General features: G+C 35.4%; 4 protein-coding genes and 1 long non-coding RNA gene across 10 annotated transcripts; 1 reads left to right on the top strand and 4 right to left on the bottom strand.

The window, feature by feature from the left end:
- Positions 1-435: 435 nt before the first annotated feature.
- Positions 436-24,611, bottom strand: LOC117128051. The gene is made up of 3 exons (XR_004451191.1): positions 22,814-24,611; positions 4,280-4,285; positions 436-447 (listed from the first exon to the last, which is right to left on the bottom strand). It is a non-coding gene; the product is annotated as an uncharacterized LOC117128051 (long non-coding RNA).
- Positions 1,458-3,665, bottom strand: LOC103838250. Of its 4 annotated transcripts, none has more exons than XM_009114669.3 (9): positions 3,415-3,665; positions 3,222-3,321; positions 3,119-3,140; positions 2,896-2,952; positions 2,713-2,794; positions 2,350-2,445; positions 2,131-2,255; positions 1,995-2,013; positions 1,458-1,912 (listed from the first exon to the last, which is right to left on the bottom strand). In XM_009114669.3, exons 2-9 carry the CDS (start codon positions 3,313-3,315, stop codon positions 1,721-1,723), a joined length of 687 nt encoding a protein of 228 aa, XP_009112917.1. In that variant the 5' UTR covers positions 3,316-3,321; positions 3,415-3,665; the 3' UTR covers positions 1,458-1,720. The 4 variants fall into 4 exon arrangements, with proteins under 4 accessions (XP_009112917.1, XP_018509576.1, XP_009112919.1 ...); XM_018654060.2 differs by having other exon boundaries at positions 3,222-3,317; positions 3,415-3,628; XM_009114671.3 differs by having other exon boundaries at positions 3,407-3,525.
- On the bottom strand, positions 5,199-6,567 carry LOC103838251 (beta-carotene isomerase D27, chloroplastic). Its single transcript, XM_009114672.3, has 4 exons — positions 5,894-6,567; positions 5,704-5,810; positions 5,530-5,625; positions 5,199-5,443 (listed from the first exon to the last, which is right to left on the bottom strand). The coding sequence occupies exons 1-4, from the start codon at positions 6,397-6,399 to the stop codon at positions 5,394-5,396; spliced, it is 759 nt and encodes a 252-aa protein (XP_009112920.1). The 5' UTR covers positions 6,400-6,567; the 3' UTR covers positions 5,199-5,393.
- Positions 9,549-12,272, top strand: LOC103838252 (succinate--CoA ligase [ADP-forming] subunit beta, mitochondrial). Its single transcript, XM_009114673.3, has 11 exons — positions 9,549-9,822; positions 9,932-10,042; positions 10,126-10,237; positions 10,332-10,396; positions 10,483-10,560; positions 10,651-10,725; positions 10,806-10,958; positions 11,033-11,167; positions 11,461-11,625; positions 11,714-11,836; positions 11,911-12,272. The coding sequence occupies exons 1-11, from the start codon at positions 9,724-9,726 to the stop codon at positions 12,058-12,060; spliced, it is 1,266 nt and encodes a 421-aa protein (XP_009112921.2). The 5' UTR covers positions 9,549-9,723; the 3' UTR covers positions 12,061-12,272.
- On the bottom strand, positions 13,731-21,651 carry LOC103838330 (disease resistance protein RML1A). Of its 3 annotated transcripts, XM_033279428.1 has the most exons (5): positions 20,881-21,353; positions 19,711-20,806; positions 19,299-19,598; positions 18,636-19,197; positions 13,731-14,441 (listed from the first exon to the last, which is right to left on the bottom strand). In XM_033279428.1, the coding sequence occupies exons 1-5, from the start codon at positions 21,351-21,353 to the stop codon at positions 13,834-13,836; spliced, it is 3,039 nt and encodes a 1,012-aa protein (XP_033135319.1). In that variant the 3' UTR covers positions 13,731-13,833. The 3 variants fall into 3 exon arrangements, with proteins under 3 accessions (XP_033135319.1, XP_018509585.1, XP_018509586.1); XM_018654069.2 differs by lacking the exon at positions 13,731-14,441 and having other exon boundaries at positions 17,798-19,146; positions 20,881-21,651; XM_018654070.2 differs by lacking the exon at positions 13,731-14,441 and having other exon boundaries at positions 17,798-19,197; positions 20,881-21,648.
- Positions 24,612-24,812: the final 201 nt, after the last annotated feature.

Genomic DNA, 24,812 nt, shown 5'->3' with positions numbered 1-24,812 from the left:
ATTGCTTGATATACTTAATAAGGCTGAATACTTAAAAAAAAACAAGATGGGAACAGACGAGTGACGAGTATAAGCCAACGAGTATTTGTGCCTAACCCTGAAAGACTTATTAAACTTTTTCATTTTGAAGAATCAAAACTTAATCGTTGGATGAAGATAATTCTGCAAAAAGTTCGAGGGCAGAGAGCATGACGCGAAGAAGCTTCGCATGTGTCGAAAACTTTGGAATATGATATGCTGTCGCCAGGTCGCACACATGGACTTGTCTGTGCGTGTGCTTATTTATTTCTAAACCAATACGAGTCCACACGCTTCTACTCATTTTTTGCTTTGAGATATACCGCAAAAATAAAAATTATCTATAGAATTGTAGATTCCACTATTTTACCTTACCATTATGAAGAAATATGAACTTGTAGATTCCATTATTTTATCATTACCAATTTCCTGCGATATGGAACATATAACTAGCATATCCCTTGATTAGTTATTTTAAGTGTGTTGATTTTCCTCAAACTATATGTTACAGTTGATGATATTATACATAACTGAATAAGATATCTTACACTTTAAACGTACTGCACTGAATTTTCTAAATTAGTGGGAGAAGTCGTTTAATTAATTGATAGACAACTCTTCCAATATTATTGTGGTTGACCCACTTTGACTTAAAGGCAGTATGAACGGAATCATTAGCTTTGATATAATATATTTTCACCATTTTTACAAGACCTAAATAAACTTCATAAGCAATAGCCCATCCTCGATGGTTCCACGTCCACCCTCATGCGCCATATGGATTACAAAAAATAGATAGATAAGTTACAGTGAGCATAATAAACTATTAAACTTAGTTAGATATAGACAATGCAGGTTCTGGAGAAAATAAAAAAATATTACTCCGATTCTCATGTTAAGAACACAAAGCAGAGTACCAACTACCAACAGATAATAACCTAAAATAAAGAAGAAAGAAACATTAGTTTCCAACTTGTGGTAGTTAAGTTTTCTCATGTGTATAGGGAGGCTAATCATCTTACCGATGGATTAGCGACCTATGCGTTCTCTTTACCATTTGGTTTGCACTATTTTGAGACTATTCCGGAGGTTGTTGTTCCAATTTTGTTGGAGGACTTGAGCGGGGTTTCTAGACCTCGCCATGTTTACTTGTAGTTGTTTTGTGTTTGAATAAAAAGTAGGGGACTAACGTCTCCTGCAGTCTACCAAAAAAAAAACTTGTGGTAGTTAATGCCATGACTAGTCCTCAGAATCAGTATCCTCATCTGTTAAGCTTCGGGAGAATGTGCTTTTATAATTGGCAACACCTTGTAGGTTACCGCTTTATAGGTCATCGTGGAAAGTAGCCCAAAACAATACCGGAACGTTCTGGGGGTAAGTAGCCTACTTGCACTGGCTGGTTAAGCTAGGCAATTGCAAGGATATCACAGTACAAACAATGCAAAGATAAAAGGAATACAGCCACACATATATAGCATATCAAGGTTATACACTTTTGTGTGTCATCACATAAATAAGAGAAAAATACCAACAAAATCAACACACCAGATGATACCAAAGGTTTTAGTGCATAAACCAGAGTACTAAAACTTGCAAAGCAACCACATAACTGAGGAAAATAGCTGAACAACAATATAACAACTAACACCCAGTAACAATAACACTCTGGCACACAATATGAAGATATCGGTTTGAAAGTTTCTCAATGATGGGGATAACCGGGAGGCGGGTAAGATGCAGGAGGGTAGCCTTGAGCCGGTGGGTAAGATGCGGGAGGGTAGCCGACTGGAGGGGCAGGTTGATCAAAACGGGACATCTGCTGTGCCGGTGGCACGCCCATTGGCTGAGAACCAAACACTCCATCTCTTTTGTCCATTTCAAGCTTGTGTTGTGTCTGCAAGCATAAGATTGGGCTTTGGTTATATATACCATAAGAAAAGATATTTCAGAAGCTAAAAGATTACGCTTTCTTATACCTGCATACACGCGCAGACCCTGCAAAAGAAAATTAAGACCAAGACAGTGCGTTAAAGTATTAGCGATGGGTAAACTTTAATATACTAAGAAGATAAAGTGAAAGAAAAAAAATCAGATAAAAGAGGAAATACATACGTGCAGTAGACCATATCGGCACAGCAAGAGAGTATCTGAGAAGCCTCAGAGAGCTCATCACTACCAACGAGGCAAGCAACAATAGAGAATATGCAAGCGACTTGGCTTAGGCAGAACATAAATCCCTGCAAAACGCCAATGATGAGATTTGTCTTGATTCACACAGATATGCATTCTGTGTTAAAACAAGTTAAAGCAGAAGAAGAGAAAGGAGAGTACAATAATGCAATTGTCGCATTTTGTAGTCTGGATGTTGAATTCATCCTGCAGAAGAAAGCGAGTAGAGGCCACAGAGTTTCCGAAACAGAGGAAAACCTGAATATCACAATTACACGTTGCTTAAAACAAATATCGAATCAAAGGATCATCAGGAGATCTAAAACTGAATTATCGCAAGCTGACTACTCATGCCAGCAAGTTCGACAAGCCAAGTTCATTAGTAAGGATTTCGAAGATAATGTAATCTCCGATTCAAATGGAAAGAGCAAAGCAATCCAAATACAGAACACATCAAGCCAGGCAATATTTCTTAAAAAAAGGGCTTTGACGTTTCATGTTGTTCACAAAAAAAAGAAGTGAGACCTCGGTGGCAAGGCAGAGTTGAGGGCATTTGCTTTCACCACACCTCCCACTACAAGGCATGTATCCAGCACAGCAGGTATACCTTCCACAAAAGAAAGACTCACAAAATTTTAGCAAAAGGAAGAAGCTAAAGTCTTTTAATCAACCAACAATAATGTACATAGAAAAGAAACTAGTTGAGACCTTGACATGTCATTGTAAAGCGCTCTTCTCCGAAGCAAGTAAGAAACACACGGTCCACTACACAAGCAAATAATCAAATGTTTCTTAAAACATAAAGAGATACATGCACTAGTCTTCTTCAGTATTTACTACTTTGATTGCTAAAACGAAGATAACTGGAGTACGAATATATATATATACTTCGAGAGCAAAACTCTAATTGGATATAGAGCAAACAACTTACCACACACACGCCAAGCAACAATCTGCACAAGGAAAAATCAATTTCTTTGATTAAGATAGAGAAATCCAAAAAGGGAAAGAGAGAGAGAGAGAGGGAGATTTACAGGGAGTGTCGGCGGTGACGGTGCCCATGAGATCGGAGTGCCATAAGTTCCGGTAATCCTGGCGGAGCTTCATCTTCTCGGCCTTATCCGCCATTGCTTGCTAGAAAGGATCCAAAAACCCTAAAATCAGTAAGCAAAGAAGGTATAGATCGAAAAGTCAGTTAGATCTGAGAGATATTCTTTACGCGGAAACCTTTAAATTGATAACTCAAACTTTCTCTATCGTCTCCCTCACTCACTCTTCTTTCTCTTTAATTTTATCTCTTCAACGAAGAAACTTCAAAATCAAATCACTTTCTTTGAATAATCAATAACTTTGACTTTCAACTCTCCTTCTATTTTTGTGTGGACACCTACAATTTAGCATACGCGGGTTTTGATTGGTTCAAACTTCAAAGTCCGATCTTCGAGAATGCCGACTCTTTTCTTAAAAATAAAAAAAAGGAAAAATGATTGTTTTAGACAAAAAAATGGTAACTATAAAAATGGTAAATATGTTCCATTATGCTAGTTTCTATTTTATATCATTTTTGCTTCTAATACTTTTTAGTATTTTAAAAAAAAAATTAAATAAATAGTTTTACAAAAAAAATTAAAAAATAATAAATAATTTTACAAACAAAAAATTTGATAAAATACCTATATCAACTTAGTGGTATTTTTTTCAGTTCTAAAAATATTTAAATCTTAGTCTGTATGAGTCTTTTAAGTTGCTAACAAAAAAATGTTTAAATCTTAATTTCATATTTTGTTCTACAGAAAAAAGAATTGGCATACTACAAAGTATAAAATGAAATCTATTTTTTTCATTGAATCTACTATCCCTTTTATATTATTTGAGGAGCATTAATTTAAACTAACCTTGACCTCGTGTGTTATTAACAAAATTGTCATTTTTTAGGTGTCAACACTAGAATCACTCTCACACCCTTTAATTAAATACCCTCTCCTCATTAGACTAATTACTTATATGCCATTATTCATTACAATATAGCTTAACATAATATATTATATGACTCCTATCTAAATAACTGATAACTCATTTGATCATTCATTACCCATTTCTCACGCGGCCTCCTTCGTATTAATAAAAAATATTTTTATTATTGATTTCGTAATCACTTTAATTATGTTTCTATATCCATCAAGTAGATACAAATATATTAGTAAAAATAGTATAACACAGGTTTTAGTTTAAGAAATATTTCTCATCTATCTTGAAACGCCTATCATCTTTATAATATAAGTACAAATAAAAATCGAATATAGCTCAAAACGCCTATCATCTTTGAGAATATAAAAATCTCAAGTACAAATCTGTTTTTGTATAAGTAAGAAGGTTCGTCCCACTTAAATGATATCAACTATAAAGCAATTTTAATATCTTCAAAATGTAGAAGGAGCTATATAACTGCTTGATCTGTATGGTTTGTATTAATTTTCTTATTTCAGAAGTCCTTATTGTCCAATGGTCATATGTTATTTTTTTTATATCAACCTCACATATATAAACTCATTATAGGTATAGTTATATTGAATATAAAAAAAAATGTATTAAGCTATAGCCTTAACCGGTTAGCTACGTATGTTATTATGTTGAATTTGAAAAAAATTATTAGTCCGCTTGGACAAATTAAATTAGATATCAATTCAAAATTTTCATTGATTGTCTTTTTAAGTGATTAAGTATTTATCGGTAATTACGGTTGCATATAAAAAAGTTGGATTATTCTGATTAGACAAATTAAATTACATATCAATTCCTAATTTTAATTGATTGATTTTTTATAATCATTAATCATTCATCTGCAATTACGGTTGTATATAAAGAAAGTTAGATTTAAAACTGAGTTACGGCTTTACACCTTCAATCTACTTCAAAAACTAATATTTTAAAATACTCTTTGACATTAATGCCTCATCTGTTAATTTATCTCTCTATCAACTATCAAAAGGACTATGTTCAACGCTCTTTTGTGATGGAGATGAGTAATCTCAAGTGTGTGTATTTTTATCGGATAATTTCACAACTCAACCAGCATAGAAGTACAGAATAATACTAACTAGTATCAAACTCTCCACATTGTTGACTTTTATGTGTATGTGTTTGTGAAACGTATGTAATGTATATATATCTACTGGAAATAGCACATCTGGCTGATCCAATGGTGTTCATGCCTGTAGTTTAGGGCAGATTGGGGAGCTCGGATTGGCTATAGAACCTGCAGATAAGCAACATCATCATGTGTTAATTAGATTGATTACACACTAGATACATCAATGCAATCTGACAACTTGTAAGACGTACATATGTCCGCTAAACAAGGTTGTTTGGTGGCTGGATCATCCTCAAAGGACGGAGGCACTTGTCCGTATATCATCTCGCAACTCATATCATCAAAATCTACAAACAGAAAATGGAGACAATGGGCAATTATGTAGAGGAAGAAGAGATTAGATGGTGAGAAAGAGATTACTTTACTTGGGTTCATGGTGAGTGGGAGACCAAACTCATTGGTGAAGAAATCTTGTGTTGGGATTTTGCACATATTCACACACATTCCTACACACCCACTGCTCTCCAGATACCTTCAATATCAACAGTATGAGCTAAAAGCCTACAACAATTTTGAACATGACAAGAACAAGTAGTAGTAGTAGTAATAGCATACCTGCACTTCTTTATACGAACGCCACTTCTCTGTTTCACACCATTCACTTCCACTTCTATGACCTGAGAAGGACCAACCAACCAGTGAAAGAAAGGCACTGTAAGAGCTGCATTGAACTCTGCTGCCCATTTCGTCGGCGGGAAGAGCTTTCTAAACTGTTCAGGAGCGCCAGGAGGAAGCATTGAGAGAAGAACCTCTCTCACAACCTCTTGCTGCTGAGACCTGTTTCGTCCTTGCATCACTCTCTTTGAAACCTCTACGAAGCTCTCGTAGTCATAGTCCCAAAGCCCTTTCTCCTTTATTTCGTTCTTCTTCTTTGAGCCACCAAACTTGTCCATCTTCCTCGCGAACAGCCCCATGAACACTCTCTCAGCCAAGCCATCGTTGTATCTTGTCTTCTGCCCCACCGGAGCTGGCTCTCCGCTCGGCTCCGCGATCCCACATCGGATGCTGCCACGTCGTCCAGATTTGAGATGAATTGCTTGGAGACTAGCAATAGCCGCCATGGGATAAGATCTCGCCCTCTCTTTGTGTCTGGCTCTTCCCTACCAACGTACTCTTTTTTTTTTTGCTATATTAGTGGCCACACACAACACACACGCAAACGGGTGAGACAAAGGGAAGATTCAACTCACAACTTACAAGTGTCCACTTTATTTGCCTCTTAAAACAGATTTTTCACATAAGTTTCTTTGTGCTATATTTTGTGTGGACTAGGAAACACTTTGTTATATCCAATTATTATTGTTCAAGTTTCAAGAGAGTGACTTACCATTGGTAACCTCTCCAAACTGGAAGTCATCTGTAGGTTACATTTAGTTAGCCTCAGTAAATTCATGAAAGGTGAAAAAGATGGTAGAGGACAGTTGCAGAAACAAAATTTGTGTCACTGTGATTTTGTATGTGTCTTTCATAAATACTAGAGTTTAACTCGCGTGCCCGTTCGGATGTTAAATTTTTATTTTTTTTTATAAATTGCTTAGTGACATTTTTTTTTTTTTTGAAAGAATGTTAAATTTTTATTCAATTAAAAAGCCTTGTTACAACTAAGTGTGGACCTGATTAATACAAACTTCCAGCAACCTTAACTACTCATATAATTCCTATACTCTTGTTTGGAACCAAAATTGAAGAGCTCCCACCATACCCCTTCCTCCATTCCTTCTCATCAGGCTGAGCCTGTTTCTAACACCCTTATCCGTGAGCTTCTTGATGATAGACAGCGGCATTGGCTTTTCCCCATGTCTGATCCTATTTCTTTCTCTCCAAATTGCATAGACTGCAGCTTGAAATGCATATCTAATACAAAATAACCTCTCCTTATCACCTCTACTACTTGAAATCATCAGCACAAGTGAAGAGCAGACATTAGATCTTAGTGACATTTTAAACATATAGGTTATTTTGATATTAAGTTTCTTAAAAATTTACTCGGACTCGGAAGAATCCAGCTCAAACCCTATCCGAAAATTTATAATATCTAAACATAGTTTAATTTTAAAATTCAAAAACATGATATCCATAAAAACCAATCTATATTTGAACGTATACATGAATGTCCACGTCTAACTAATTATATAAACAAAGAAAAACAATTTTGTTAACGAGTTTGAGTTCTTCACTAATGGAGTAATTTCATTTAAATGACAAGTGAAATTGTTATGGTTTATACGTAAAATCATTGACATCAAATTCATAAGAATATTGTTAATGAAGTAATTTGAAAGAGTGAAAAATGAATGTAAAAAATGTAATAAAATACTTAAATGAAAATAATAGATGAACTAGTTAGAAATAGTCAAAAATGAATAAAAATCTGTAAGAACCTACTTAACAATAAACAAGTATTATTTTGTACTTCGATCTTAATAGAATAGATATGGATATATGAATGGTACCTATATCTGTAAAATCAAAAAAAGCGAAAGCAAAAAAAAAAGCTGAACCTAGAAGAAACTAAAAAAACTGAAATGAAAATCAAATGAAGATACCTAATGTCAATATTTCAATTTTATATAAAATAGATGATTTTTCACCAAGCAAAAAAAAATCACTAATACCAAAACTAGTTTACAAAATCATTACAAAACTTCTCTAAAAAAATTATTACATAAAATTATGCATCACCACTATAAACAATAGAAATTAAGATGTTAATTTAATGATGCATTCTTTAAAAATTTACCTTGTGACAGATTTTCAATCAGAAAATTTATCTTTTATACTGGATTTTCTAATTTTAACATCGTGCAAAACTGTCATTTTGTATACAATTCTAATTTTCATATTGCATTATAAATCTCATTGATTTTATAAAGAGAAATTTTTCCCAGGATAGTCTTTTTAATTTATTTTCACAAAATAACTTTTAAAGTAGAAAATGACCAAAATAAATTTTTTAAAAAGTAAAAATACATTTGTACCTTAAGGTTAACTAATATAGACTTAGAATTTAGAGTTAAAAGCTGGAGTCTTGAAGATATGGTTTCATAATTTTAAAAATACAAAAATTAAAATTAAAATTTGCGAAATAAAAAAGAGCTATTTTGGTCATTTTCACTTTGATGGCTATTTTTATGATAAAAAGTTTAAAAAAATTATTTAAGAGAATTGCCCTTTTATAAATAGCTCTGAACATTGACCAAAAAAAAAAGCTCTGAATATAAGAATAATATTTTTCCAAATTGTATGTATCAATATTATCTAGAAAACAATAACTTAACAAATGACTCCAAATAAATATTAGTCCATCATGTGTATGACCCATCTTCACTGATCCAACACCAATTCTCCTATCTAACATCCAAATTACACACCCAAAACCAATTGAATTACATTTGTAGACATGCCAAATGCTAATTGATCTGAGATCTGAATAGGATCCAACCGAAAGACTGAAATATATATATATGATTCGATCGGTAAAAATATTTGAATGTATCATGTATGACAATAGTTTGAATATCAAATATTATTCAAATTTGATCTAAACTTGAATAAATACCCAAAAAATCAAAACCCTGAAAGATAAGAAAAAACAAATTCAAAAATATCTGAAAATCTATATTAGTAAACAAAACCTAAATAAGTACTCAATTAATCAATTTTAATATTAAAAAGTACATGAAAAGTTTAATCAAAATATTTTAGGAATATTATCAAATTTATTTTTTTACCGGATCAAACGGGGTCGGGTCAAAAGTTAGTGTCAGATTTTTTGGATTTTTATTGAAATTTATCAGGTTTTTAATTAAGGAATTTTTCGATAAATCTAACTGAATTATTTATGTGCCACCAGATTTACCGTTTCAACCACAGGTCTAGATCGGATACGAAAACCCTGGCATAGACCTATACACTTGTGTGACGAAAGAAAGACACTAGTTATACAACAAATGACTAGAATAATTAGGTTTGGGTGTTCATGTATATAAAATTCGAACGAATCTTATATCTCTATACCGAAATATCTAAAAATTTGAAATCGATCCGAAACCGGGTTATGAGAAGATCTATGTATATTTTCAAAATAAAATTAGCTAAAATTACATGGAAAAGTCGGGGATTGGCTTAAAGTATTATTTAATTGTAATTTTTTGTGTGGAAAAAACAAAGTATACATATGTATTGTATATTTATGGAATGTTCTTTTTCTTAGAAAAATAAATGAAATACTTTTATTTCTTAAGAAAGATCGATCCGATCATTTGAGAAAATTAAAAACCCTAGACTCCGTCAACGCTGCGACTGTTCTCTCTATATTTCTCTTCTCTTCGGGCGATTGATTGATTTTGATATTCATTTCTTCGTAAGACGACAAAATCAAAAGGATGAGGGGATTGGTGAACAAGCTCGTGTCCAGATCTCTCTCCGTCTCCGGCAAATGGCAGCACCAACAGCTCCGCCGTCTCAACATCCACGAGTATCAGGTTCATTCTCCTTCTCTCTTTTTTTCTCCCTAGATTCGCTTTTCCCAAGTGCTTGCGAATGCGAATTTGGGCACGATCTGAATTGAATCACCTGTGTTTATCTTCTCAGGGAGCAGAGCTGATGGGTAAATACGGAGTTAACGTGCCAAAGGGAGTCGCTGTTTCTTCTCTCGATCAAGTTAAAAACGCTATCCAACAAGTTTTCCCTAACGAAACAGAGGTACTGTTGTGTTTGCTAAAGTTTGACTCTTTTCATTCAGTAGTTATGCCTCTGCCTCATTGGATCGTGTGTTACATACACAGTTGGTAGTTAAGAGCCAGATCTTGGCTGGTGGAAGAGGTCTTGGCACTTTCAAGAGCGGCCTTAAGGGCGGTGTTCACATTGTCAACCGTGATCAGGTTCCAGATATTGCTGGTAACTTGTCCACGCGCAGTTTCTTGTTTTTCAGTTTGATATCTGAGAGTTTCTTGATTCCGATTCAGGTTGTTATTATCTTTTTCTTTTGTAGGGAAGATGCTTGGACAAGTGCTCGTCACCAAACAAACGGGTCCTCAAGGAAAAGTTGTCAGCAAGGTTTGTGTTTGAAGATCATACTTCTTGTCACTGATTTAGCATTTTGTAGTTTTGCTCAGTGGTTTTGAATCCTATATTTTGAGCAGGTCTACTTGTGTGAGAAGTTGTCACTCGTCAATGAGATGTACTTTTCCATTATCCTCGACCGTAAATCTGCTGGACCGGTATGCTTCCCCGAATAATAAAATTGCAATCCGTTTCTCTACAATGATCTTGCTCACACTTGTCTGTAATCTCTATAACACTTTTTTCAGCTTATAATTGCCTGTAAGAAGGGTGGTACCAGCATTGAAGATCTTGCTGAGAAGTTCCCTGACATGATTATTAAGGTTTGATTTGTGTTTCATCTCACCAGATATATCCTTCTGGGTGAGCCATTTTGAACCCTCATTTCATGGTTTTGGTGTAGGTACCGATCGATGTATTTGCAGGAATTACAGATGAGGATGCTGCTAAGGTTGTGGATGGTCTGGCTCCAAAAGCTGCCGACAGAAAAGATTCGATTGAACAAGTGAAGAAGCTATACGAACTCTTCCGCAAGACTGACTGCACAATGTTGGAAGTCAGTACTCTCTCTCTTGTTTATTGTACACAAGTTCAGTATCTTTTGTTGAAACCCTTACTTTGCTCTGTTAGATCAACCCTCTCGCTGAGACATCCACTAATCAATTGGTAGCTGCTGATGCTAAGTTGAACTTTGATGATAATGCTGCTTTCCGTCAGAAAGACATTTTTGCCCTTCGTGATCCAACACAGGAGGATCCACGTGAGGTATGGTCCATTCTCTGTGCTTCACCAAGATATCTATGTTATATCAAAGCTTATGGATGTTGAACCCTAGAAAATGATTTTATGAATGCTGGATAGAGTAACTAGTCTGTTTGTTGTTAGTAAGTTTGTTGCTTAGTTGGCTAATTAGTAATACTCTTTCTGTACATAAGATAATGTGCATATAACAGTTAAGGTTAAATAAAGCAGAAAATGTTACAATCAAAGTTTCTGTTAAACTTATAATTTTTATTATAAAGCTTGATGAAGGAAACTGTGTGTGTTGCATCTCGTAGGTGGCTGCTGCAAAAGTAGACCTGAACTATATCGGTTTAGATGGAGAGATTGGGTGCATGGTGAATGGTGCAGGATTGGCCATGGCAACCATGGACATCATCAAACTGCACGGTGGGACTCCCGCAAATTTCCTTGACGTCGGTGGAAACGCTTCTGAACACCAGGTAAGGAAAATATGTTCTTCATAGTTTCTCTGGTTATCAAGCTTAGATTTTAAACCAGTTTAACCAAAGGCTGTGATAATAATAATAGGTGGTGGAGGCGTTTAAGATACTGACATCGGACGATAAAGTGAAAGCAATATTGGTGAACATATTCGGCGGGATAATGAAATGTGATGTGATTGCTAGTGGAATTGTGAATGCTGCTAAAGAGGTGAGCAAAACGAAGCATACGTATTTTCATCATATTTACCTTAATAGTTAATTGATCGAGTCTTTCCTTGATAGGTGTCATTGAAAGTTCCAGTGGTGGTTCGTCTAGAAGGAACAAATGTTGAACAAGGAAAGAGAATCCTCAAGGAAAGTGGAATGAAACTCATAACAGCTGATGATTTGGATGATGCAGCAGAGAAAGCTGTAAAGGCATTAGCTAATTAGAGGCTAAAAGGGGTTCTTTACTCTGTCTCTCGTTTACACAAAAAGCTATTTGTTAAGAGTTTTTTTCTTCTTCTATGGTTCTAGGCCGCAATTGCATATTGTTGCGGATATGATTTGCTGAAACAGATCAATAATGAACTGGTGTCTCTTTACCATTGTGATTCCATTAAAAGGTTAAATCTTAATTCTCAAATATTAAGGTTAAATCGTTTCTCTGTACGCTCCCAAAAAATATTCTCATAACAAATTACAAAACAGAGTTTGCCTGTTTTCAAGATGTAATAGATAGGATCAACCAAAAATAAATATGGGTCCGATCTAAAATGCCATATGAAGTTCATGTTGAATTAGCCATTTGATCCATCCATGGTGCACTAGTGGGAAATATCAACTCGTGTTCATATTACTGCTCCAGTGTGTGAGATCCGTTAAATAACCATTCATGACTTCTCTTTGTCCTAATCTTACATTTGTTAGGTCATCTACTGAAGCTGAGTACAGGACTATGTCTGTTGCAGTCTCTAAGATTGTTTGGCTTCAAAATCTCCTAAAGGTAATGGGCCTACAACAACAAAGAAGTCCTCTGCTTCTATGTGATAACTTGTCGGTTGTGTTTCACTGCTAATCCAATGTTTCACAAGAGGACCAAACATTTTGATATCGACTATCACTATGTATGTGAAAGGGTGGCACTCAAATCACTAGAGGTTAAGCATATAGCTGCTACATTGCAGCTTCCGGATATCTTTACAAAGTCTTTGTCTCAGGAACCGTTTTTTAAATGGAGAAGCTAACTTGGTGTGTTCGTACATCCTACACCAAGTTTGAAGGGGTGTAAAAGCAACACTGAAGTTGGGCGGGCCTACAGACAAAGGCCAAACATGTGAAAAGAAGAGGACCGTTATTCTGTCTCAGCCCAAAAACATGTCCTTGTAGTGTTCTGTATAACCAGTCAACACACAACTCTTGCGTGACCGTTGTATGATGAAGCCAGCTCAGGGTTTTGTTACAACCAACAGATTTTGTTGCCTAAACAGATGTCAAATCATGTGCTGACGTTTGACTGAAGGGATAAGATCTAAGAGTAGTATAAAATGATGTTATGTGTCAGTCATTAAGCTAAGTCGAAATCGTTTAATAAAAACAAAGTTTTCTTGTTCGCTACGTTTGTTTCTTGCTATTCACAAATGTCAGCTAATGGGTTATCTGAAAATGTATTTGAGATTGCCTCTAAGAGCTTGTCTGCTTGAGAGACATATCAAGAATCAATCATTTTTAAAGACAATTATACTCATAACTCCGAATTATCATATATAAACTGATCCTGAGCGTCACATGTTTTTCTTTTTATGCTATGAACTTTGTTTCCAACGAATGGTGTTTTTATTTTATATCAAGTTGAAAGAAGGAACATTCACCATAGTTATTTTACTAACAATTCATCTAGTGATAAACTATTTGCAAGAGGAAGTCCACGCAAGTAGACACCGTATGTTATTTTTCAAGTTCGAGAATTTGATGGATCCTTACGTTATCAACTTACGATCTAACACAGTTTCCCGATTCCTTATCACCAAGAGGATTGGATTTTCAATCAATAAGAAACTCGAGACAACAAGAGCATTTGTGGCAAAGTCACCATGTAGCCTGCAGCTGTATGCATGAATCCATGATGAACAAAATTTTAAACGGGTGAAATTACTACTGGTGAGCACTATCTAATGGGTAGATAGATAGAAAGTTCAATACAAACAAAAGTCAAATAGTCAAGTTTTAATGCTTCTTTAGGAATCTATACAAAATTAGACTTGAAATCAAACTCAAAACGAAAGTAAAAACTAGAGAAAGAAACATTGTATAACCCTTAAAGATCTTTACTCTGGGTTCATCACATCCATTGCTCTTATCATCAGAGAGAACATCATCGCCGTCTTCAGACACTTGTTCTGAACAAGATTCATCTGTCAAAACCTGGACACCACATTCAGCAACGTCGACTTCATGGGATGAGGTGCTGAATTTGAACACCATCTCCTCGTGATGTTCAACAAACTCAGCTTGAAATATAAAAAGATGTTCCCCTCGGATTTTAGGGAGATCTAACCAAAGCATGTCTTCGTCACTGGGACAACCTTTTACGCGTATGCAAAACAGTAATCTGAAATAAGCTTCTTCCATATCCGGTTTAGGGGAAAGCACCAGGCAAATCCTAAACTTGCAGACAGCGGGACGGATGGTCAAGGAACTTCCAAATGATCGATGATCATCGAACTCTGCAGGCATCTCTTTTCCTGGAAAGTATGCTCTAAATGATTGCTGTGTAATTACTCTCTTCGCTTCTAGGCACAGCTTGAAGCAGTTGGGGAAGTAGAGAAAATAAGCCTAACTGATTCAGGAAACTCTTCTAGCATTGTGTCTCCGATTACGAGGGATTTGGTCGAAACATATGGAATTTTTCTCAGTTGCCAGCATCCTACCATCTCTAGTGTTTCAAGAGATGCCAAGTTGAGGTGACTCGGAAAAACCTGTAGACTTATACATAAATTAATCTCCAGCTCCTCTAGTTTATGAAGATCTCCAATAGAGGAAGGAATCTCTACCAAACTCCAGCAACCTGTTAGATTTAATCTCTTCAGATGTGTAGCATTCGAGAGATCAGGGACTTCCTTCAAACTCAGAGACCCGGACAAATCCATCTTCTTGAGATTTGTAAGAGGCTGAATGTAAAACAAAAGATCTTCAACACATGATAGATTCGATTTTAAAATATACTCCCTCTGTTTCAATAATGTATACTAGGTATTTTTCCCCCGATGCAAACTTAAACATTTTCATAATTTTTGAAAAATTCTTTGTACACTATATTTATTATACTAAAATAAATCTTACAATAACTTAATATTATATTTTTAATTATATAATTAAAGATAAAATTTGATTAATATTTAATTATACAATTTATGTTTTAACTTTTTACTAAATGCTTTTTCAGATAACAATACAATATATATAGAAAATATCTTTTTTTAAATTATATTTTTAGATTTTGGATAATTTAATATTCTATTTTTAACTATATAATTAAGAATTTTATTTGATTAATATTTAGTTATATAATTCATGTTTTTAACTTTTTACTAAAAGATTTTTTCAGATAACAATACAATATTTACAGAAATTATCTCTTTTTAAAATTATATTTTCAGATTTTGGATAATTCTTACTATTATTAATTTTAATCAATTATCTAATCAAATAAATGAAAATTTCGTTTTTAATTTTTAATTTAGTTATAGAATTTATTCATTAAGGATATAAATGATATTAGCCACTCTAACTTTTAACGTGAGAGCTTGATTTCAAAATTTTACTTCGCAAATAATAGTATAGATATATAGATGATGTTTTAGAAGGTTTATATTATTTCAAATTATATTAAGTTTTGAGATTTTAAGATTAACTTTAACTTTGTTAGAAACTGTTAACCACTAAAATTTTACGGTCTTTTCTATAAATAGTTGAATGATTTTAAAATTATATCTTTAAAAGTGCTTTTTAGAAGAATGTAATTTTGTGTTCAAAAAAAAAAGAATGTAATTTTCTAAATCTTTGTGCAATATATATATGAAACGGAGAGAGTATAATGATAATTTCTAAATTAAAACCCAACGGTGTTCAAACATAGACGAATATATAAGTAACAAACCTGGATTCCTTGCCAAAGCTGCTCGAGCTTGCTGTTAACAAAACAGAGTTCCACAAGATGTTCTGGCCTAAGAGTATGAGGAAGACACTTTCCTGGATATACCTCCCAGTGTAATAACCTTAGAAGAGGTGGAAAACTCATGTCCTCAGGTAAATGCATTCTAACATTTGGATCACGTCTTGTCTCGTAGATGCTGAGAAACCGAAGATCACGCATTGTTCTAAAAGCTTGTGCGCTTATACACACTCCGTTTGGGATTGTGGATGTATCAAAAGATATACCCATCACACTTGCACTATCCTAAATCATTATTCCAAACAAAAGAAAATAAAATATTAGCCCAATTACATCTCTGAAGCATTTAAAAGCAGAAGAAAAAATAGCTTACATAGTCATTTTCGAGGACATCACAAATCTGGTGAGCATCTATTAGGATTTGGCGTTTCCTAGGCTCCTGTAAATGAACCGCTTCTCTGCCCACTTGTTGTAGTAACTTGTGCATCACTATAGTTCCCTCTGCAGATATTTGTATGAGAGATTTGTACGAGAGAGTTTTTAACCCGAGTCTAACATCCAAGTTACTATCAACGAGCATTGCTTTCACACGATCATCGTCTTGGTAGTTGAAGAAGCATGCAATGAGCTGAAATAAGAACTGATCATCCTTATGTAAATTGTCGTAGCCGACTCTAAGTACTCCTTCGATATCTCGATTAAGGCTATTCTCTAGCCTCTGCAATATAGCTTCCCAGTCATCTACTTTCTTTCTGCGTAAAGATGAACCCATGACACGGAGACCCAAAGGAAGGTTGCTACAAAGATTTACTACTCTTTCCACAAGTTTTTCAAATCCATGGGGTGCTGAGAGCTGTCTAAATGCAATCCTACAGAAGATCTGACGAGCATCAAGCTCGAGCATCAACTTGTATTGTTGATGTTATGTTGCTTCAAAAGCTCTTGCTCTTCCCAGGTTACGATAACTCTGCTTCCATCACCAAACCATTTAGTTTCATCAGCCAAAGCCTCAAGCTGCTTTAGATCATCCACATCATCAAGAATAATAAGCACTTTTTGGTCACACAGCCTTTCTGGTATCGCACCTAAATGGTATATCCTCATACCGTTTTGGTTAAAAATCTTGGAAAGAAGTAGCTCTTGTAAACGCAGCTTCAATCCATACTCGTCAAGACCACTGTTACAACAGCTTCCCCTAAGATTCTCCATAAAACAAGAATGCTGAAAACCGCTAGAGAGCCTGCTATGTAAAGCTCTGGCAATGGTAGTCTTACCAATGCCAGCAGGACCACAGATTCCAACAAACATAGCTCCACCCTCATCATCTAAATGTAACAAAGACTGCATCTTCTCCAAGTGGGCTTCAATACCAACCATGTCTTCAAAATCCGTAGAGACTGTAGAATTTAGCTTGTTTGAGACATCTCTAGCAATCTTTTCAATCATCTCCGATTCCTTGTCCCTAACAAACATTAAGTTCAAATGTGAGACTGATGAGAAAGATACAATTAGTGAATGGAAAAGCAAACAAACCAGTTGAGGTGCCACAGTCAAGCTAAAATTTGTTACCTATTATACCTATAATATAACTTGACCTCATTGTTTCAGTCTCGTCTAATCTTGTGTGCCACAGTCAAGCTAAAATTTGCTACCTATTATACCTGAATCTGGAGTTTTAAGGTTTTGTTGTTCGTCTCGTTTGGCTTACTTATTCTACCTCACACGACTGTACACTAAGGTCAGTGGAGACTTCTTTTGATGGAAACTTCATCTCTTTCTGATGATGTCTAGTTCTTCCAACAAGCCATGATTCATATAAGTGTACTCTGTGCCTGTCTACAACATATGATCTCATTCAGTTGACACGTTTCTGTATTTTATAAACCATTAAAACAGAACAGCTATTGTTCTGTTCTAAATAGATATTAGGCCCTAAATATACGAGGAAGAAGACACTTTCCCAGGTATACTTCCTAATAACCGTAGCCAAGGTGTAAAAGCTATACAAAAGAACACTTGAAAACCTCAACAGCTCCTTTGAAAATTTAACAAAATTTAAAACGAGTAGATAGCTGAAGTCCATACACAGCTAGTGAACATTGTCTGATGGGTAAAATACATCAGAAGGAAAAGAAAGATGTGAAATAATCACGTATCAAGTCTTTACGTTGCTTTAGTAAGCTATAAAAAAGAACACTTGGAATCAAACTCGAAAGGAAAATAAGAAGCGAAGGAAGAAACTTAGCAAAATCCTTAATGGTATCTACTCTTGGTGCATCGTAGTCAAGGTCGTCTTCCAATTCCAATTCCAATAGTTGTTCTGAATTAGATTCACAGCTTCCGGTTTTGTCCCTCAAGATCTGAACACCACATTCAATAACTTCGATGTCCTGGGATGTGGTGCTGAATTCAAACAATATCTCGCTGTACTGCTCAGGCCGTCGGTCTACCGTAAGCAATGTGGAGGGGAATATAATGAGATGTTCTAATTGGATTGTAATCTCGACATCAAATTTGTTTTTCAAGGTGCTCTTCATGGGACAACCATTTATGAGTATGTGACACAGTAATTCAATAACTTGATCTTCCACCATCACCTGTTTAGGGGAAATCACGGCACAAATCTTAAATCGGTAGGCATTTGAGCATATGGCCACGAAATTTCCTATAGCCCGGTGATGGAACTCTGCAGGTACATTTCTTCCAGGTAGGCATACCCGTGATGATTGTTGGGTAATTAGTCGCCTTGCTTTTCGACCCAATCTAAAGCAATCGAGGAAAGAGAGATCCTCAATCCGGGCGCCAAAAGGGAAAGGTTCTAGTGTCTCCAGTGAAGGACATTTGTATACTGTTAGTGTTGTGAGCGACCGAGGAAGCTCTGGGAGTGATGCAAGTTTTGGACAGCCATATATACTTAGCTCTTTTAACCCATGAAGACATTTGATACAGTCTGGAATTCTCTCAATACCCGTGACACTTCGCATTACCATCAAATTTCTCTGAGATGGATGTGCCATAAACTGATGTGTAATGGCACAGCCAAATATCTCGAGACACTGAAGATGAGACCAGAGTCTAGTTGATTCAAGAAATTCTTCTAACATTGTTTCTGGGATTGAAAGTTCTCTGATGGTCGTGGAAATATCTGGAAGTTCCCTCATTTGGTAGGATCCCATTATCACGAGTGATTCAAGAGATGTCAAGTTGAAGAGAGTTGGAACAACCTGTAGCTTTTTACAGAAAATCATATCCAAACTCTGCAGTCTATGAAGATTTCCAACAGAGGAATGAATCTCTACCAAACTCTGGCATCCACACACATCCAATATTTCGAGATTTGTAGCATTTGCTAGATCCGGGAGTTCCTTTAGACACAAGCACGAAACCAAAACCATCTTCTTGAGACTTGTGAGGGGCTGAATGTAAAATAGCACAAAGGAATGGGAATGTTCATGAAATGAAATGATGAGAAAACCCATTAAATAGGTATCACAAATATATTAAAAAAAGTACCAACCTGGGTTCCTTCCCACAATTGCTCAAGCTGGGTATCTGTCAAGTGTAGTTCCACAAGATGTTCGGGACAAAATGTACGAGGAAGACACTTCCTCGGATATACCTCCCAGTGTAATAACTTCAGACGAGGTGGAAACTCCATGTCCTCGGGTAAATGCACTCTAACATTTGTATCACATCTCGTGTTGTAGACCCTGAGGAATCGAAGAGTACGCATACTTTTAAAAACTCTTGCGCTAATATCCATGTCGTCTTTGATTGTAGACATATCAAAAGATATCCCCATCAAGCTTCTACTACCCTAAACAAAATTCAAAACAGAAGAAGTTATGTTAGAACAATATGTGGTAAGATCTGCCAAATGACTCTGTTCTGTTTAACAGACACATTCAAAAATAAAAAGAGAAACTTACAGAATCATTTTCAAGGACATCTCGAATGTCATCAGTATCAATTAGAATTTGGCGTTTCCAAGGCTCCTGTCTTTGAATCGCTTGTCTGCCCACTTGCTGTAGTAACTTGTGCATCACTACTTCTCCTTCCGAAGATATTTTTATGAGAGATTTGTAGGCGAGGGTTTTCAACCCGAGTCTAACATCCAAGCCACTGTCAGCTAGCATTGTTTTCACATGGCCATCGTTTTCGTAGTTGAAGAAGACTGCAATGAGGTGAAACAGAATTTGATCCTTCTCATGTAAACTGTCGTATCCAACTCTAAGTACTGCTTCGATCTTTGGTATATTGCTATTTTCTAGCCTGCACAATATACTTTCCCAGTCGTCTTCTTTCTTTCCCCGTAACATTGAACCCATGACACGGAGACCAAAAGGAAGATTGCCGCACAGCTCTGTTGCTCTTTCTGCAAGATTTTCATAACCATATGGTGGTAAGCTCTGTCTAAAAGCATATCTGCAAAAGATCTTACGAGCCTCTTTTTCAGTTGGAAGATCCACATGGTATATATTGGTGATACCATGTTGCTCCAAAAGCTCTTGATCTTCCGTGGTTACGATAATCCTGCTTCCATCACCAAACCAGTTAGTTTCATCAGCCAAAGCCTCAAGCTGCTGCAGATCGTCCACATCATCAAGAATGATAAGCACTTTTAGGTCGCATAACCTTTCTGGTATCGCACCTAAATGGTATATCCTCATACCGTTTTGGTTAAAAATCTTGGAAAGAAGTAGCTCTTGTAAACGCAGCTTCAATCCATACTCATCAAGACCACCACTGTTACAGCTTCCTCTAAGATTCTCCATAAAACAAGTAAGCTGGAAACCGCTAGAGAGCCGACTATGTAAAGCCCTGGCAATGGTAGTCTTACCAATGCCAGCAGGGCCACAGATTCCAACAATCATAGCTCCATCCTCATCTGAATGTAACAAAGATTGCATCTTATCCAAGTGTGCTTCAATACCAACCATGTCTTCAAAATCCCTAGAGACTGTAGCATTTAGCTTGTTTGAGACATCTCTAGCAATCTTTTCAATCATCTCCGATTCCTTGTCCCTAATAAAGAGATTAAATTCAAATGTGAGACTGATGAGAAAGATACAAACAAGTGAATGGAAAAGCAAACAAACCAGTTGAGGAAGTGTTCCCCGGCTATGTTTCCCACATCGGTCAAAGCTTGACTCCATCTTTGCTTCTCTTCCTCTGTTTTACCAGAACACGTTTTCTTTAAGACTTTCCCGAAATCTCCGGTTTGTTTCCGAACATGAGAAGGATCTACTCCGTAGAAGATCGTCATCACTATCTGACCCATCTCTTCCTTGCATTTCAGAATCTCCAAAAGCTCATCCAAACACCAGCTGGAAGAAGCATAGTTCTTCGTTAACACCACGATGGAGATCCTCGATTCTCTGATCGCTTGCGTGAGAGCAGGGGCGATGGTGTGGCTTCTCTCGATCGCTTGATCATTGAACATCGAAATCCCATTGCAGGCAAACTGTTTGCGTAAATGACTGAGAAAGGTTTTGCGGACGTCGGGTCCGTGGAAGCTAGTGAAGACGCGGTATCTCCATGTGCGAGGCGAGGAAGAAGAAGAAGAAGCCATGAGAGCAGAGTAGCGATGAAAGTCTCTGGATGAGAGCCAGATGTGAGAAGGAGTCAATCTAGTACGTTGACTTTTGCGAATGAGAGATGAACCGGATACTGTACTAATCGACTTGAACCGGATACTGTAATAATCAAATTGAACCGGTTTTCGTTTTCTTAATTTTGTTTAAGTTTCTCGAGCCTCTTTCATTTTCAAGTCTCAAGGGTTTTTACACTTTACCAAGTGACACTTGACCACTCTCCGTTAGCTCTTTTGTAATTGACTTCTCCTGGTGTGAGCTGTGATGCGTAACTTGTAACGTTTTTGCTGGAGGGTCTCTGTGATAATCAGAGACTAGAAATGGCACTGGAAATATTTGAGGCATTCCAGAAGAGTGAGATGGATCTTAATACTGCTACTTATAATAATATCATCGTAAATGGAATGTGCAAGGGTAGTAAGGTGGAGGAAGCATGGCAGTTATTTACGAGTCTTCCCCTCCTACCTGATGTTCGGACTTACAGTATATTGATCAGCGGATTGATAAGAGAGGGGAATTTTTTAGGAGCTGAAGAATTATACGAGGAGATGCTCCACAGAGGTATAATGCCTAATGCTGTCATGTCACCTATACTTCAATGGTCGATGGATTTTTGCAAGTAGAGTCGTCTAGATGAGGCGAAAGGGATGTTTGATTTCATGGTTAGCAAAGGTTGATCTCCAGACGTAGTGACTTTACACATTAATGGTTACTGTTGGCTGCAGCTTATGCGGCATCTACTCTAGCATCCGGAGAATCTTGCTAGTGATTGTTTTAGTCACTTTTAAGTTTAAATATCTGATTGGTTTACTTTGCAGTGTCATCATTTGGACGATGGATGAAACATTAGTCACTTGTCTATCTTTAGAAGCAGAAGCCTCAATGCTAATTTTTCTTCTATTTGCTGAATAAAATTTATGTGTTGTAGGATATGCTTTCTTGATCATTTGTTCTGCTCATAGTGAGATTTTGGTCTGATGTTTCTTGCCAGATTATGGCTCTTATGGAAGCCTGCGTCTTGCTTTTTTTTTTTTCCATCAGATAAGTATATTAGAGTGCATTGTTGAATAATAGTATAATACTGGATTACTCCATGGATCTTGCTAACATGAATCTAAAATAGAGATAAATTCAAATTTCTCTGTTTTTTTGGTTATCTCGCCTCTGCGAAATAGAAAAAGCTTTTAGATCCCGAAGAACAACTAATGTACATATGTTCGTTGCATTTCCGCCCATAAAAACCTGAAAAAATGATCTTTAAATGTTCCAAGTGTCTTGAATCTGTCTTTAAACACTACTCGTTTCTGTTTCGCAAACTGGTCTGTTGGGATCATCTTCCCATGAAACTGTATTGGATTCAAATAACATGATCTCTTCCGGTTCTTTGAGCAGTTTTGATCATTTAAAAAGTAGGTCCGTTTTCAAATCTCATGTCAACTTGCTTCGAATGGTAAAAGCAGTTCAAGCAGGACAGATCAAGCAGATCATGCAGATCAAGCAGGACAAGTGCAGATCAAAGCAGGACAAGTGCAGATCAAGCGGATCATGCAGGAGAGAATCAGATCAAATAATTTCGTATAACTTATGAATGACAAAATCAGTTCAAAACTATAGATCATATATTAAAACAATAAAAATGACACTTAGATATCTAAACAAATATCTTAGATGTTATAGGATCGGCCGAAATGCCTGTAAATATTTTTTTAAGATACTTATACTTTTTTATTTTCTTATTTATAGAAATTAAAAATTATATGAGAAAAAATAATAAGTTGAGAATGATAATTTTGTATTGTTAAAGTTGTAAATGAAATAAATAAAAATATTGTATTCATAAAATTAGATAAATATATTTTTAAAGTTATGTGTTGTAACAAAGTTATTTATTGACTAAACAAAAAAAAGCAGATCAACACCACCAAATGTTGGCGGGTGAGATCTGCATGCAGATCTCCTGCTTTTTTCACAAAAAGACAGAAAATATTGAACTGCATGCAGATCTCCCGCTTGAACTACTTTTACAAACAAAAAATGGTGAATGGTGAATGCAGTGCGGGAGAACTGCATGGACAGGAGATCTGCACTTGTGCTGCTACTCCATTCGGACACTAACAAAAGCTTTCCAATTGTTTCGGGCAAGTAAACTTGTCTCTTCAGCTACATTGTGTTTATACACTCCAACATTCAGTTTGTAATTATTATACGGGATTATAAAGTTGGCAGTAAAGGGACTTTTTATGATAAGTTCGAATCTCCGAGTATATTATTTTAATCTGACTTTTATTGTTCTTAACTTTTATTTTGGTGTGGCTTTTACTTTGGAAGAAATCTCACGTAAACTTCTTGTCCTTTTTCATCCAGCTTTGATGCACGTGAAAGCTGGTGTCATGTTATTATCTCATTGCAAATATAAAAAAAATGTTAATGCGATGTCAAAACTGAATTAGAGCAAAATTGTATGAAATTGTATCCCAGTTTCATGATTATTATTTTAAATTGCTTTTGTCTTTGAGTGCAAGGTGGGTTGGTTACACGTGTCAAAGCTCGAGTCCGGAAGTGCGGTTGATGACCTAACTCATTGAACTTCCGACAGGTGATAAATTTATAACTTAAAAGAAAAAAATTGGACAATAATGTGCTCAACTTTATCTTTCTATTTCATTTCAGATAACGACATAAATCTAATTCACAAAGCTCAAATTCAATTTCCTGTGGTATAACTACGAGTCTACGGACTAAATAACTCTATATTTTGTTTATAAATAATTAGTATTTCAATTAAAATCTTTACAAAAAGAGTACTTCAATTAAAATGGACTCTATATGTGCTTATATCTTTCTATTGTAAGTTACCTTAGAAAAGTTACATATTATAAATATTGAAACCAAATAAGATTTATATACTCCCTCCGTTCCCGAAAGTAAGATGTTTTTTTATATTTTTTACATGTTTCACAAAGATATATTTTATATATATTTAAGGTACTTTTTATATTTTTAAGAAATATTAAATGAAAATATTTGAATTGATTAAATTTTATTGGTGAAAAGTTATTGGAAAGTGTATAATAAAGTAAAAAAAAAATTAAATTATAAATATTTATTGAATTTCTAATAAGCGTAAATATTTTAGAAAATCTTACTTTCAGGAAACGGAGAAAATATTATTTATAGTGTGAGAGTATAGAAATATTTTTGGACAAATCAGTTTCGTAGGCTGAAAATTTACTTTTACATTGGAACTAAATGTTGATTTTAAAAAACCCTTTTGTCAAAAAAAAATGTTGATTTTTGGTTTGTAAACTGTTTCAGCTTATTATAATTTTATTATAATTTCAGTAAGATTTGATTTTTAGTTTCAGATAATATGATATTAAAGTATTAAACCAGATAACTATAGAAGTTGCTTTAGTTTTTTAGAAAGTTTTTTTTTC

This window comes from Brassica rapa, chromosome A09, assembly GCF_000309985.2.
Source record: "Brassica rapa cultivar Chiifu-401-42 chromosome A09, CAAS_Brap_v3.01, whole genome shotgun sequence".
Lineage (NCBI taxonomy): Eukaryota > Viridiplantae > Streptophyta > Magnoliopsida > Brassicales > Brassicaceae > Brassica > Brassica rapa.
This window is presented reverse-complemented; position numbering and strand designations above follow the sequence as displayed.

Coding starts and splice junctions, on each gene's coding strand:
- LOC103838330 (XM_018654070.2), bottom strand. CDS start 21,353: ATGGCTTCTTCTTCTTCTTCCTCGCCTCGCACATGGAGATACCGCGTC. Junction 19,599..19,710: donor ATGTCCTTGAAAATGATTCT/GTAAGTTTCTCT, acceptor AATTTTGTTTAG/GGTAGTAGAAGCTTGATGGG. Junction 19,198..19,298: donor AATTGTGGGAAGGAACCCAG/GTTGGTACTTTT, acceptor TTTTACATTCAG/CCCCTCACAAGTCTCAAGAA.
- LOC103838251 (XM_009114672.3), bottom strand. CDS start 6,399: ATGGCGGCTATTGCTAGTCTCCAAGCAATTCATCTCAAATCTGGACGA. Junction 5,626..5,703: donor CCCACTCACCATGAACCCAA/GTAAAGTAATCT, acceptor TTCTGTTTGTAG/ATTTTGATGATATGAGTTGC. Junction 5,444..5,529: donor ACCTTGTTTAGCGGACATAT/GTACGTCTTACA, acceptor GCTTATCTGCAG/GTTCTATAGCCAATCCGAGC.
- LOC103838250 (XM_009114669.3), bottom strand. CDS start 3,315: ATGGCGGATAAGGCCGAGAAGATGAAGCTCCGCCAGGATTACCGGAAC. Junction 2,953..3,118: donor TGTTGCTTGGCGTGTGTGTG/GTAAGTTGTTTG, acceptor TTGCTTGTGTAG/TGGACCGTGTGTTTCTTACT. Junction 2,256..2,349: donor AATGCGACAATTGCATTATT/GTACTCTCCTTT, acceptor GGCGTTTTGCAG/GGATTTATGTTCTGCCTAAG.
- LOC103838252 (XM_009114673.3), top strand. CDS start 9,724: ATGAGGGGATTGGTGAACAAGCTCGTGTCCAGATCTCTCTCCGTCTCC. Junction 9,823..9,931: donor TCAACATCCACGAGTATCAG/GTTCATTCTCCT, acceptor TTATCTTCTCAG/GGAGCAGAGCTGATGGGTAA. Junction 11,626..11,713: donor GAAACGCTTCTGAACACCAG/GTAAGGAAAATA, acceptor TAATAATAATAG/GTGGTGGAGGCGTTTAAGAT.